Source organism: Amblyomma mixtum, chromosome 8 (assembly GCF_055824585.1).
Source record: "Amblyomma mixtum isolate Tamu chromosome 8, ASM5582458v1, whole genome shotgun sequence".
Classification (NCBI taxonomy): domain Eukaryota; kingdom Metazoa; phylum Arthropoda; class Arachnida; order Ixodida; family Ixodidae; genus Amblyomma; species Amblyomma mixtum.
Genome location: NC_143019.1, coordinates 113220264 through 113235367, shown reverse-complemented (window position 1 = coordinate 113235367; position 15104 = coordinate 113220264). Strand labels below are relative to the sequence as shown.

At 45.8% G+C, this 15104-nt stretch overlaps 1 protein-coding gene across 1 annotated transcript; it reads left to right on the top strand.

Moving 5' to 3' along the window:
* The first annotated feature begins 3145 nt into the window (after positions 1-3145).
* Positions 3146-13278, top strand: LOC149333985 ((3R)-3-hydroxyacyl-CoA dehydrogenase-like). Its single transcript, XM_089556154.1, has 3 exons — positions 3146-3296; positions 11326-11519; positions 12862-13278. Exons 1-3 carry the CDS (start codon positions 3146-3148, stop codon positions 13276-13278), a joined length of 762 nt encoding a protein of 253 aa, XP_089412280.1.
* The last annotated feature ends 1826 nt before the right edge of the window (positions 13279-15104 follow it).

Genomic DNA, 15104 nt, shown 5'->3' with positions numbered 1-15104 from the left:
GGTTGCGCGTGGAACGAAGACTGGAACGACGAAAGTGGCGCAATGGCTGGCGTACGCCGGCGTGGACCACAACGCCCAAAATCAACCACCGTCCACCGCCAGCCAAACGTGCTTGGCTTAGCTTGGCTTGTTCAAAGAACGCGACAGTCGACAATAGAGGAAGTCGCATGGTACGGTCAACCTTGGAATGCAGGGGAAGACAGGAAAAAAAAAACAGACCGCGGACATTCACGCCGAGGTTGAGAGGAGGATGCCCTCTCCCGAACGGCGCGGCGTGCTCCCTGGTAGGAAAGGTTCCTTTTCACAATGGGCTCATTCCTCCCTTTCTGCTGCCTCTACCCCTGCGAAAAAAAAGAAAGCTTTACCCAAGGAGAAGCAGAACGGAACTGGACGCGCACCCTCCAAAGCAGTAGCATGTAACTACTGCGAGACGCCTCAAAGAGCAGTTGTAGTGAGCAATTCTCTGCGTACTGCTTTCTTGTTTTCCAATGCGTTAATTAAATCAGTTTGTTAAAGTTTAGTCGTATTTATAATTGACCTAAAGCGAATGAAACATCTTTGCGTTACGAAAAAAAAGGTCGTTTTTCGAAGGTTGCTGGAAGCGGCTGAAAAATAGTTTTCTCTCTCTCTCTGGAAGCTGCTGCGCTGTGCTCGGTAATCTACGCCACGCATTAGGGCATTCCGTAGTAAGCACTAAATGAACGCGAGATTCTTGTGAGCTAGTGACAACGCTTTTGCATACCTGGGACCTGGAATGTCGTTTACGCAAGAACACCGAGCTGTGCGCGCTTGAGACAGCACCTGTCTTCGCAGCGAAAGGTGAAATACGACTCCGGCACGACAAATTGTTTGATGCAGAGCAGTGAAATTACACTTACCTTTCACACATCGGTCTTCCGTGCGTCAAAGCGTACTTGCACCACTGCGTCCACAAGAACGCAAATTGTCGTTGAAAAGAGAAGCAAAGTGGAGCCGCCACCACAGCAGCGCACTCATTGGCGTAGGGGTATAAAGGTGACCCCAAGGCACCTACCGAGTTCAAAGCGAGTATCTCTAAAATTTCGGGGGAGGAGGAGGGAGTAGGATGAAAGGTGTATGAGCACCAGCACAACTTGCTTGGCTGCGCACATGCCCCTGGCCTCCCCCATTTCGTTCCCAGAGATCGCAAATGTAGCAGACATGAAATTTTTTTTCAGCACCAATTTTTCAAAGAAAGGGTGCTGCGTGAGCCCATTTTCACATCTGCTGTCAGACCGTAACGCTTGGCACCCCCTGAAAATGTGGCACCGTGCAAAAAAAAGGCTGTCAGTTAACAAAAATGCTTCAAGTTATAATTATCGATTTCAGAGGCAATATTGCATGTGCAAAATAGAATTGAAATTGAATTGAATGTGTTGTAACCCAAACACCACTTTTCAAAAGTCTTAGTAGATGCTACGGCCTGGAGTATTTCGGCTCTGTGGGCAGCCCTGAACCGAAGCTAATATTAAAAAAGCGCGCCAGTGACTTCTCTCCGCTCATTTGCAGCACTTGAAAAATGCTCTAAAAAGAATTTAACAGCAATGTCATTAACGTTTGACCAAAACAAAAACGTAACGCTCCTGTGATGGTTCCCGTATTAGCTGGGACGGCTCAGGGGCCCACTGAAACAATGAGACAGATATTGCCCCCTTTCCAATAACAAATTATTTTTGATCATGCATGAAAGTAAGCAGCGGCGTCAAATCATGACAACCTTTGCTCTGCTTCTGTTGTCGTTAATTAAGTTATTAATGCGTTTGGCGGTAACACACTGCCGAAGGAGTCAACAGCTGTGTGGTGTTAAGCTTTGCTGCCTAACAGAATGTTCAAGTTTTCTTCCCTGCAACGTCTACAGGTGAATAATGACGAACTGACTCCGTTATTGAACTGAAGTACGGTCTCATCCTCCGTGTTTTCTAAAAATGCAAATGGTCCTTTTTTTTCCACGTAGTAAGTCTCCGTAAAGTCACGGACTTTTTTTACAGTGTATGCCTCTCTCTATCTGTCTAAAGCCGGTTTTGTGACAGGCTGCTCAATTAATTCTCAGAGGCTGCTCGCGAAGTGCAACATGGATCGCACCCCAACCCGAGCAACTCAAGTCTCGCCGATGGCGCCACCTGCCATAGAAGAGCAGTTGTGCATCTCTTGACCGCTGCACCACTTTTCTAGGAGTTGTAGGGAGACTCCCAGGGACCTATGAATGCAGATCATGACCAATTCCACGTGTACGGATATTAACCCTATTATCGGCATCCCAACAACTGCCATCCATGAATGCTGTATGTGTACGGCGGAATCGCAGAGAAAGCCGCTCCTAACTTGACCTAACTAATTTGACCTAATTTGACGTAACTACGCAAATTGACGGTCATTTTTTTTTCTGAGCAACGGAGTGCTCAATATATATGAGATGAATAGTACAAACATGCAGAGATAATTCTGAACATTGTGCCATAGCGTGTTAAGCAAGATATTATCAGCTTTCACTGCGTTTTCTATAGGAATTTAAATGAAGGCATACCAAAAAAACTTCATATCTGTCCTTTGTTGAACCGGAGATAGGGTAGATCAATGGCGTAGTTTGGGTTTAGTGATTTATCGTCCGAAGCAACTCAGACTATGATGGACGCGGTAAAGGACGGCTCCGGATAGTTCCGCCCACCAAAGATTCTTAAATGTGCACTGTCATCGGTCAGTACACTGAAGTGTAGCATTTCGCCACCGTGAAAATGCGATCGTCGCGGCCAGGTTCAAACCCGAGTCGTTTTTGCCAGCATCCGAGCGCCGTTGCAACTAAGCCATCGCTACGGCTCGATGGATCAGTGGGTACAGGTACAATGAACGTATGCTGCAAGAGCACGGCTTCTATCCTTGATACACCTACGGCAGTTGACCTCTTTTCACCACCTCGCACAGGAAACGAGTGGTCGTGCGACATCGAGGCAACGACCGGAGCTCATATTTTTTTACCTTATATGACGATTCTGCCGGCGCAGCTGTAAATAGATGGCTGTGATTTTCACGGAATAAATCTGCGGTTCAGCAGCTGCTGAGCGCATAGTCAAGAGGAGCTAAAGTAGTCTCTGTAGGCATCATACCTTGAGCAACTAGACACTCGTACACAATGTCTTTGAGTGGAAGGTTGGCCCTAGTGACCGGTGGCAGCAGCGGCATCGGTGAGGCTGTCTGCCACGCCCTCGCAGCCCAGGGTGCTACAGTGGTCGTCGCGGGCCGCCGCGTTGAAGCAGCCCAGAAAGTGGCGAACTCTCTCCCAGGTGAGTGTTTTCAAATCATTTGTGTGTAAACTTTATTTCACACTTTCGCTAGAGGTTTCTAATTGAGGTATTTTTTTCATTTTTTCCATCCTAGTGGGCTCTGTAGCAAGGCATATACAGGGGCAGATTGATGGTCTTGTTAGAAATATGAATAAAACAAGAGCCGAGACAGAACGACGCGTGCCACACGCGCAAACTTACAACCGTTAATTACTCTTTAAAGCAGCCGTTTATGCGAATACGATGTAACGATCGCGAGATTTGTTATGGATGCAAGCGAGTAGTTTCACAGTGTACGTATCCTGCAGTTCTAGTGCGATTTCAGTGCGAAAGGACTAATTCTTAGGTTCAGAGCCTAGAATAATCGTCTCTCGCCGATGTATGTGGGGAGGTTCAGAGCCTAGCAAAGAGAAATCGCATCAATCCCCAGGAATGGGAGTTCAGCCCGGGCGGCGAAAACAGATTACCTTCAATGGCCGCTGCGCGAGACCACTTGGCTATGGCCGAATTTTTTGTTTCTTAATTGCCGTTTGTGGAACTCCAGCTTCACCCCAACCGTGTCGGTTGGGATAACGTCAGCCGAACACGCCTGGTGTTGTTGTTGTTATTTTTGCCTTGGTGGCATGGCACATACCCACGTCGGGGGATTGGCCAGTGTACACTGAGGGGAGCCCAAAGAAGGTGAATTGGTGCCAAACTAATGGATTACCTTTTGTTGCCAAGCTAATGATTTAACTTTGGGTACGTATTCCGAGGAATTAAAGATGGAATTATAGATATAAAAAATGGTGGGAAAAAAATGAATTGTAAAGATAAACGGGCATAAAGATTAGAAAATTGGAAACAAGAAAAATTTCGAATAATTTCGAATATACCACAAGCACGCGCTGCGCTTTCCAGAGCATCGTCTTCATCAGCTTCCACCTGCTCCCTCCCACGGCACTGCCCGCTCATTGTCGTCTGCTACGTAAAACAAATCCATGCTTTCGCACTGCTTCAAACGTAGTCAACATTCTTTGAGGATTTGTTTCTACAGTACACTGCAAGCCCAAAAATTTGTCTCAGCAAGAGGCGCATAGATACATAAAAGTAGACAGAACAAGTAATTTCTTAAAAGCCAAATAATAGGCAAGCAACATGAAACCGTCACTTAAGGACTCTTCAGGGACCAATGAGATCAGTAGAGTTGATGCTCTGAAGTTCTTCAGGTAGAGTTCATTGCATTCAGCTACAGTGTGTGGGAAAAATGAGTATTTGAAATGAAAAAGTTGATGCTAGCGCTGTGCAGCATTAGTAATTCCGCGTGACGATGTCTCATTAGTCGCATTGTGATGACCTTAATAAATAGACGAGGGCTCATGGCGAGTTTCTTAGTTTTCATTAGGGAAAGGAAGTTAAATATTTGAATTTCTTTTTCGGTTTTCAGTGTGTGCGTGTTAATTTGCGCTATCGGGTGAGTTAAAGCGTTAATAGTACGATATTTTGAGAGGATCAATGTCAGAGATCTCCGCTGTGTCGTTTTTACTTTCGATTTTTCCTGCTGTGCGTATGTAAGGTATGTGCTTAGGAGAACTGAGATTATTGGTTAGAGTAGCACCTATCTATCTGTATTCTTTAACATAGTCAAACGGGTCATGCGGAAGGTTAAACGGAAATCATGCGCTATTTCTTTTGCTTAGTTTCGTCACTTCAATCTAGCTTTCCGAGGATCCGACTGATGGATAATTAACGCTGTTGCTCCGTCTGCACTTGTTGTCATATATGCTTCCAAGATTTCTCTTTCTACTGTCCTTTTCACTCTTTACTATCCCTGTTTTATCAAAGAATGGCTTGCATTTTTCTTTGAGGTGGTTACAATTCGATGCTAGATAGCAATGGTGGGTGATTTTGCCGCAATCATGCGTATGTGCTTGTAGTCTCGTGTTGACGCACCTGCCAGACACGTATATTACCTCCCACATGACTGAGAACTTGCAATATGATCACTTTCTTCCATTTAATTAACCACTTCCTGCGCGCAATTTCACGTTGTTTTTCACGCTTTATTTATCGTTGACCATGTTGAATAGGCCTATATGTTTTCTTGGTGCCTCAAAGAAATCTTTCCTTTCATGCTTTTTTGGTGCCTTTTTCATTATCGTGTGCATAAAACCTTCATACGACCATAATAAGCTGTGAAAGGGCTGTTAGCTCAAGGAATGTCTTCCCTCAAGAAGTCGTTCTAGGGTCTCCTGGATCTTACTTCTAAATCCTAGGTTGTGCATTTCCTAATAAAGGCGCAAGCTGGGCTAGCTGGTGGATGTTCATGTTGAGAATGAAGTTATAGCGCTAGAAAACAGGGACAAGAGAAGGAGAGCAGTAGTGGACAGGACACGTGCAAACTCACAAGGGAAATCTATTCGATGAAAGATGGCATACACACAGTAAACAGAAACCACGTGCTCAGGGCTATCAATTCGTGGTCGTCACAACCTCGGGTCGAGGTACACCACCTCACAATCAACAACCAACCTGGAAGAATCACTAACACATACACGTGTTTTTTTTCCTTTGAATATACGCCTCAAACAACCATTGGCTGTTCAAAACCTTTTTATCGTCTACAAGCTGAAGGCACACTTTCTTTGTGGTTTTTTCACAGACCCTGCAACGTTTTACAACGTGGGAATAGTCATCAGAAGGTAGATTGTTAAAACATTCCTTTAAAGGCATATTAACACGCCGTCTCTTCTGCCCGGCATAAACACATCATCAAGAAAAAGAAATTCGTAGACCACGGCGCACACGCAAGATACCTTCGGTTGCTTGTGGTTTACGCGGTAGACAGATGAGCAGTGGCTACTTGTATTTTCAGTCTTTCTCAGGACACGTGCACATGAACGCACCATCTTCTAAGGCAGCAGAAAAAACTACATTCGCACTACAATGTTCCGCAACGTGCGCACTCTTGCTTTTTTTCCCTGACAACTTTGTAAACTGATTTTTCCGCTAGTTGCTTTTCTCCTTCTGTAATGTTATCTGCCTTATTGACGATAACAATCCCATCACACATTCAGCTGGCTTTATCTAAGCCGCACAGGCTGTGACCCTTTCGTTTCTGGTGGGGAAAAAACGAAAAGGAACTGCAAACTCGTATTTATGAGCGCACACACCTATCCTGGCTATCCTACGCTGTGGTCCCGCGCAACGGTGAGACGCGCATACGAAAGTTAACTAGTCAAAGAGTTCTCAGCCAATGCCACAAGCGGCGCACAGAAAACATGCAGTACACAGGTGATCTGTGGACCCCATCAGCATGTACATGCAGGAGAACGCGCCGAAGAAAGCGGAGGTTTATTGCAGTCTTTTCGGCGCTCCCTGACGAAGGCCGGACCCCGGGAAAAACACGATAATAAACTACTGTTTTAGTTCGTGCGTTCCCCTTCGCACATTTAATACTGGATCGGGAAGAGTTTCGAGGAAGCAGAAACATGCATTACTCTTGATGGTATATTTTTATGACAAAAGGCCATCAGTGGCTAAAGGGCACCATGGCATAGAGTACTTTCGTCCACTCAAGGTGGATTCAGACACCAATTTCCCAAGCTTTTCACGCTAAACAGCTGGGGTACCAGACCAGGTGCACGCTTGTACCCACTGTATCATCGCTGGGTATCATGCGGCTCCGGTGATCGACCAGCTGCATGCGAGGTGGATGCTGAAATCACCTGGGCCTCACTGCGGTTACATGCATTTTCTTGAGGGGCCAAGGCGAAGACCACCATGTGGTAGTTCCCGAAAATGAAAGTCACTATGGTTTTCATAAGGGATTCACGAACTAATTACATTTTGTATCTTTCCGACCCTCTTGATTTTACAGTGTGGGGCCCCGATAACTGATGGTCGTACCTAGGAGCACTTTATGCCATCTTCTACTACCGCTCTTACATTACCCGCCGGAATATGTGATTTTGTCTACAGCACATGACGAATCAACTTCGAGGAGTTTCGAGGCTTACTTACCTCCAATGGTGCAGCGCGCCCTGCAGTACCCCATATTTACGCTAATGTTTTAGTTCCTCGATGTACTCACGCATCTGGTTGGAATCGCAACGGTGCGACTGTGCAACACTCGAATCCTGAGGCGTGCTGATCGTGTACGGAATTTCTGCCGGCGCTGACGGCATGTTTTTCCCTCCACTACGGCTTTGAATGGTTTCCATCGGTGCGTGTTCCCCTACTAGGCGTTCTCCACCTCAGCTTGGATGTTATTCACTACTGACGAGTTATATGCAGCAGCCTTTGTCTCAAAATAGTGCAACTCTCATCTATATCCTGGCGTGGTGACCCATGGTATATCCCATGTGACCTACCGAACAAAATTTCTCCATTCGTGACCTACCGTGACCACACGCCTGCCCTACACAAAGCAGCCTACTTCGAAATAACTGTCGACTCCCGTAACAGTGGAGGCAAGTCCAAGAAGAGGAACGCAACTAACTGGTACGATACACTACAAAGGGCTACTTGGATATTTCACGTAATATCTTTGATCATTGCCAGTCGTCCTTTAAACACAACGACAACTGCGCGCCGATCTTACTTTCTGTGTACACATTTTTAGATGAATTTTGAGCGAAGAAGTCATAAAAATTGAAGCGAAAAAAATCGTAGAACTTGCTACGTGATTACGCTGCCTCCTGGTTGCTTGTTTAAGGGATTTAACGTCCAAAAGCGACTCAGGGAATGAGGGACACCGTAGTGGAGGGCTCTGTATAATTTGCACCACCGGAGTTTTTTTAACGTGCACCGATACCACGCAGAGCTCGGGCCTCTAGCATTTCACCTCCATCGAAACTGAACCGCCACTCCCAGGTCGAACCCACGTCTTTCGTATCAGCAGCCGAGCACGGCACCACGTCACCGGCTCTTCCTCGACGCGCCACAAGGTGACGCAAGTGCTAATATACCTTTTCCAATAAACATCACGAAGATATTCCATTTCGTCGTATCTGGAGTGTAACTCGCTGTACTTTCGCGTGGCTTGTCTTTTGTTCAGCGACGTGGGCTTATAGAAGTGTCAGCTATTAACAAATTTAGAAAACCTTATGTCCTATGACATTGCGGGCGCTCTTTCGTGAACGGTTCTCGTGTATTTATATGCCATTATATTCGCTCTGGACCTTACCTGCTAATACTAGAGAAATGCCTCGACCTACACATATCCGCTCTACAACAAGAGATCCTAAAAATCTATGAAAAGCGGCCTCTTTTAGAGGTAACCTAAAAATGAATAACAAGAATTGATTCGCTATACAACCATGATGACATCGTTCACAAGCTCAACATAATACTAACCTAAAAAACGCTGCCTCACAAGGTGCACTTTGCAAGTGCAAGAGTTTGATGTAAGCATAGTTTAGAGGTCTGCCCGTGATGGCTCCGACGCCGGTCTTTGGTTTAAGGCAGCTGCAAATCCACTGGTGGAAAGTGATGACCATGAAGACGCTTTTTGTGGGGATATCAGTGGCAGCAACTCCGCTCAGTAACAATGATCGGACCCTGAGCTTAAAGCCTTGACCCACTGCTTTGAGAGGAAGACTTCTTTGCCACCCATTGTATTCAGGCGTATATAATCCCTATTCTTCACGAAGAACTGTCTCATTGTAAACAGGAATTCTGCTCCTAACATGGCCACGTACAGTCTTTGTCAAAAGTAACCAGGCTGCACGTTTTCCTTCTCCGTCGTATATTAAAGCTATTATGCGAGCCCTCAATCTCGAAATCTCTGTATGGTAAGAAGAACCCCTCTTCTCATCTTCAAAGAACTGTTTGTTCTTAAGGAAGCCGTGAGGGCCCTGTTATACGAGTGTGAATCAAACAATGCAGCCTGGTTACTTTTGACAAAGACTGTACCTCCTTGCAATTTGCAGTTATGCCTCCGCCAAGAAATTTGGCTAAACTTCATGAAATCAATCGCCAGCTGGACACCTCGTATATTACCTAAACACTCCGTTGAACTGGACAACTGTGAGGAGCCAAGGCTGTCCGCCGACGTCGCACACTACACCAAGATTTGTTGAGACTGTCATTGCCGAAAGTCTCTACCACTAGATGAGCTGCATTTCTGAATCACATAATACCACCAAGAAATATTCTCCAGCTTACTTGAATGGGGACACTCGGCACTTTACCGACGTCTACATCTGGTACCGTTTGAATATTGTAGTGACAGACTACTTCACCCATTATGCCGAAACAACAGCCCTGTCGAAACATTCCGAGCTGAAGACGCTAAATTGATCACTGAACAGATTGTTGTGTACCACGGCGACTCGGAATTTGTAATCTAAAGGAAGCTGCATTTGCGGTACAGCTCATGCCATCCATTCTGCAATACAGTCACACAGGCGGCCGAGGGAAGACTGTGTGTTATTCCGAGATCAAAGAGTTTACAGTGCGCTGTCACAATACCATAGCGGACCACTTGACCATGTACATCGAAGGTGCCTTTCAACTCTTGCGTCAATCAGGTGGCTAGCTTTTCTTCATTTCAGGTCGTCGACTTAAGAGAATCCATTAACGCACAACCACATGCTGTCGAATGCCACCGATGATGGCAACCTAGAAGTCGCAGTGCACCCCCTATACCTACGCGATGCCGAATAGTAGCTAGGCGACAAAGCGTGGACATGGACTATAATCCGCCATCGGTGATTTCGTGTGCAGCTTTTACAGCTCCCTATTGGGCCCTACAGGATACTTTGACGGTCATGCAACCTGTAATAATATGGTTCCCGATGCAGCGAAGGTCTCCCTGCGGAGCCATTCCCGTCCGTAAGTGAATCATGTGGTGTGCCTGAGCCTATTACGTGCGCTAACGTTGGGATATTCTAGGGTTTACTTCACTGGTATTCTTTTCGCTGCAAGAATAGCGCTCGTGATTATTTAGGAAACAGATGATACTGTGAACATGTCCAGTCTGTGTTCATTTTTTTTGCTCGACGTCTCAGGCCCGCGACCTTATCAATTGGTGACGCGTGAAGTCCCTCTGGGACGATCGTAGCTGGTCAAACCTGCGTCTAGTGTTTGAGTTTAACACTGCCTTTCAGTAGAATGTTATTGATTACCTTTAAATTCATCCCTCCCTAAATCAGCAGTGATTAGGGGCTTGGATACTACCGAGTGCTCCTGCTGCCATCGGCGTAATCGGGTGTGATTCCTTTAAAAAGGCTACTTGGGCTAGTTCGTATAGTCGTATAGATCAATTGCTACGAGGCAGCGCGTATAGACGACGGACAAGGCGCTAACTATCCAGTTGGAGTCGTCGATAGTTAGTGCCTTGCTGTGTGTCTTTTCTTGTCCGTCGTCTGTGCGCGCTGCTTTGTGATTCCTTTTGGCAGCATTTTAAACCGACAAATAGTATTCAGTTTTAAGCCTTTTCCGTCTGTCTTCCGTCAGGACTAATTGCGGTCCGTTCAATTTTACAATGTCAAATATACAACGTGATTCCCAAAACGGTAAATGGTTGCCGCATAAGAGCATAAGGTCCGCCCAATTCTGTAGTCTATTCGATGTCATCTCCGCTAAAGAGTCGATTCGCTTACTCGTTTGTCTGTGTGGAGGTATAGTTTATGGTGTAAAGGGGTTTAACGTCCCAAAGCGACTCAGGCTATGAAGGCATCGTAGTGAAGGGCTGCGGAAATTTCGACCACCTGAAATTATTTAACGTGCGCGGTCATCGCACAGTACACGGGCCTCTAAAATTTCGCCTCCATCTAAATTCGACCGCCGCGGCCGGCATCGAACCTTCGTATTTCCACTCAGCAGCCGAGTGCCATAACCACTGAGCCACCGCGACGGCTGTGTGGGGGAATGTGACCTATTTTGATACAGTAGCACCAAATGCATCTGGAATAGATTTCTTAGCTTGGAAAACATGTTTCGCCTACCTCTGCCTTGCTAGCATGAGATCCAAGTCATTCAACCTGCAACTTTCGAAACTGACTCTGTCGCGTGTAACGCCACGTTCTGGCTTTTACCTCTGCAGGGGACACAAAGCACTGTGCGATGTACGTTGACGTCGGTGAGACGTCATCCGTGGACGAACTTTTCCACAACATCCGCATCACGTTTCCGCAGCCTCTGAGTATCGTCGTGAACTCTGCCGGAATTTTTGCCATCACACCTATCGCTGACTGCACTGACGACATGTTCGATGAACTCATCAGGATTAATTTGAAGGTAGTATGACAATAGGGTGGTATTCTTTGAGTTCACTTTGACATGTTGCGTTTATATTGCATTTATGGAAGTTTACTTCATGAAGGGGGAACTGCATAAACACTAGCGTACTGCTTCTGCAGCGCTCTTCTTAGTACTAGTAGTTGGCTATTTACTAAAAGACGTAACAAAAAAGATGTTGCTAGAAGCAGCATGTTCCATCCACTTTCGAAGCACATCAGCTGCGACTAACGGAAATAAATGTGATAGAGATATATAAGTATACAAAAATAAAGACAATAACCTAAGTATCCTCGGGTTATGAACGATCACCTGCACTACGGCCTCCTTGTGATAAAATGTGGATTTGGCAGGGAAAATGCGCTTATCCTTCCGACCGCATTAAAAGGCCATGGCTGGGATGCTAGGATAACATTATGACCTAGAAAACTGACAGAGAGAGGTAAGACGGTCATAAAAGAGAGTTTTTTAAGCGCCCGTCATGTTTTTCCTATAAGCACACCTCCGGAGAAATATGCAACAGGAGTCGTGTACTGCTTATACCCTGAGCATGCGTTAGACACGTCCTACGGTATCTCTTGCGAAGTCTAACGCTCGTAGGAGTTGCCGGTTGGATCTGAAATATGGCTCCTTGGAAAAGAGAACTCTCCTGCAGGTGACACCAATACCGAAATAGTAGGGATAACTAATGGCTGCAGTACTTTGGTTTTTACACCTGTGTATGTACGCTCATACCCTTGTGGAACCTTTTTAGTATAGTCAACAACTCAGCGAAATATTCTATCTTTAGACCACATTTTTTCAGGATCTTACTCCTGCTTTATCCTACCAGTCCGCATGCATTCAGTGCCGAGAAAATGTCTTGCATGAAATCGCGGCTTATTTTAAGTTGCCAGTTAGATAGATTACCAGCTATTACGTAGATAGAATTTCCTCCTCGGGCGAGGCTATAGCAGCAGTATGGTAGTTCAGGTTTTTATTTGATCGTATGATTAAATATGCACCCAAGTAGAGGGAACAGAAGGCACGCCAACCGCACCTCTTGATGCGGCCCGCACTCCTGTTTCTCTGCCAGAAGATACGAACACCGGTGATTGACCATTAAAACGGATCCGAAACCATTCAGTGACAAACAAAACACCTTGAACGCTTAGCTCGCCCTGTCCCAAACAAGGTCTCCTTTGTGTACCATTTTTTGCGAGCCCTTCAAGGACATCGCAACACTTTGCACCACTTAATTTGAGCTCGCTCAAGAATGCATTTGTTTTTCTTTGACTTGTTTTTCCTGCATGATATGTAAAACTTCCGCTCACAATTCTTTCTTTGCTCCCTCCTCTTTCAGGGCGCCTTCGCGGTAACTCGTGCAGCCAGCCGAGAAATGCTCCGTTCCGGCGAAAAGTTGCCCGAGGGAGGCGGTGCCATTGTCAACGTTTCAAGCACGTCGGCCCAGATCTGCGGTCCTAAGCAAGTCGCATACGCCGCTTCGAAGGCAGGCGTTGACGCCTTGACAAAGGCTGCGGCGAAAGAATTGGCCGCCCACGGCATACGATGCAATTCCGTCCTACCTGCATTTACGCTTACTCCAATGACGGCAATTTTGAGCGAAGAGCTCAGGGCTGCAGTTTTGTCCAAGACACCCCTTAAGAGGGCGGCGGAGCCGAGAGAAATCGCTGAGGCCATCGTGTTTTTGTGCTCGCCTAGATCTAGTTCCTACATCACAGGAGCAACGCTCCCAGTAAGCGGAGGATTTTGCATGTGACTTAACCTGTATGGGATTGGTGCACTGCATGTGTGGGCACCCGTTGGAGACTTCCCTGCGTTCAATATGTAACCAGGAACACCAGTCATTGTACTGAATATAGCTTCAGCATAAAGTCCAAATATGGCGATTTATTTTGCAGGATTAATGCACCGCTCTGAAAGTTTGTCGTTTCATGACGTAACATTATAAGGATCTGTTGTAATCTTGAAAGCTGCAATCAGAACTTGTAGGAGCGCATCAAGATATTGTTAAATGCTTTGCATTGACACACAACTACCAAGCTCGCTTCAAATACCTTGGATTTGTAGTTGACTGCGCAGATTTTGCGCTACGAAAGATGTATTGGTGCATGTTCTCGCAAGAGATGAATTCGGTCAAAGGTTCACACGAAATTGTGGTTTGATGATGTACCACCATGGCGTTTTGTCTTACATAACTGTATTGCCGAAGCGGTGTCCTAGCGGTTTTGGCTCTCGGCTGCGCATTCGACGATCGTGGGAGCGAATCACGGCCCTGGAGGCTGCATTTCTATGAAGATACAACTGAGAAAACACTCACCTGCTCTGCAGTGTCAACGCACATTTAGGAACGCCAGATTATCTGTATTAACATCCGTCATATAGGTACCATTCGTCGCTTCGGAGCGCTGAATACCGCATATCCCCAAATCAGAATGAATGCCACACAGCGGACAAAACTAGACTCTTTCGAAGTACTAACTTCAAGGGGAGAAGAAACACAAAGACACCCAATGTAGCAAGCACCCCTACCCAACAGTTCTGGACAAAATTATTCTTGAGCGGGAAATCATTTATGAACCCAGTTTTTTCATATAAAGTATGATTTCACTATAAATATTGATATATCCTCAAATCACAAATTTTTTCTCCTCATAAGGCTTTTGCTGTTATAAGAAGCATTCCCCACTGGTTTTCTATGGCAGTCTTAAAGGTGCACTGAAGAGGAATCTCTACTCGTCTTTTTGCCGCTTTACCGCGGGAACTCGATCTACACCTTCCGAGCGTTCTTAGAAACTACAAATTATTGGCCTGCGCGGCCGATTCTCCAATTTATATAGGATTAACGTCCAGCTCCCGCCTTTTTTTTTTTAATTACCCGTAGACGTTGGGAGGAGTTGAGCCAAGCATGGAGTGCATTTCAGGCAGTCGCGTGGCGGCTTTGATTTCGCTTTTATTCTGTTTTTTTTTTAGGTTTCCGTGAATAAATAGATCTAGTCAGAGACTACATAGCTGCAAATTAGGCCCACGGAAATAAATATACGCGGGGACTCTTTGCTTTCGCCGATCACTACGTATCACTCCGCCGATGGCAGAGCGGCAAGCCGCCACGGGACTGGTTGAAAGGTTGGCTGACTCCTCCCACCGTCTGCGGGGAATTTCGCCCGGGAACTGTTCGATGCGATCAAATGAAGCACTTTTTTGCTACACAACAGAGAATGAACCACCACCTTCAATATTTCGATGACAGAATTTTATAGTTGTCCAATTTTCAAAATTTTTGTCCCAGAAGGTTTGATATGGAAGCGCTACAAGTGCTAGTTTCTGCCGCGAGAGTGGCGGAGCAGGGCGGCGGCTGGTAATATTAGTGTATTTTAGCGGCATTTATTGACTTGATATTCTCAGGTCGTTCTGAGATCCTCACCGACAAAATTTCAGACCGGAAACACAGATTAAGTATCGTATGCTGGGAAAATGTTTGTAATATCCTCGGGAGATCTGCATTGTTCCCCTAGCACTTTTTCAATGAACGTTAGCTGAAATAAAAAAATGTGAAAACAAAGTAGCTCTTTTTTTAAACCAGCG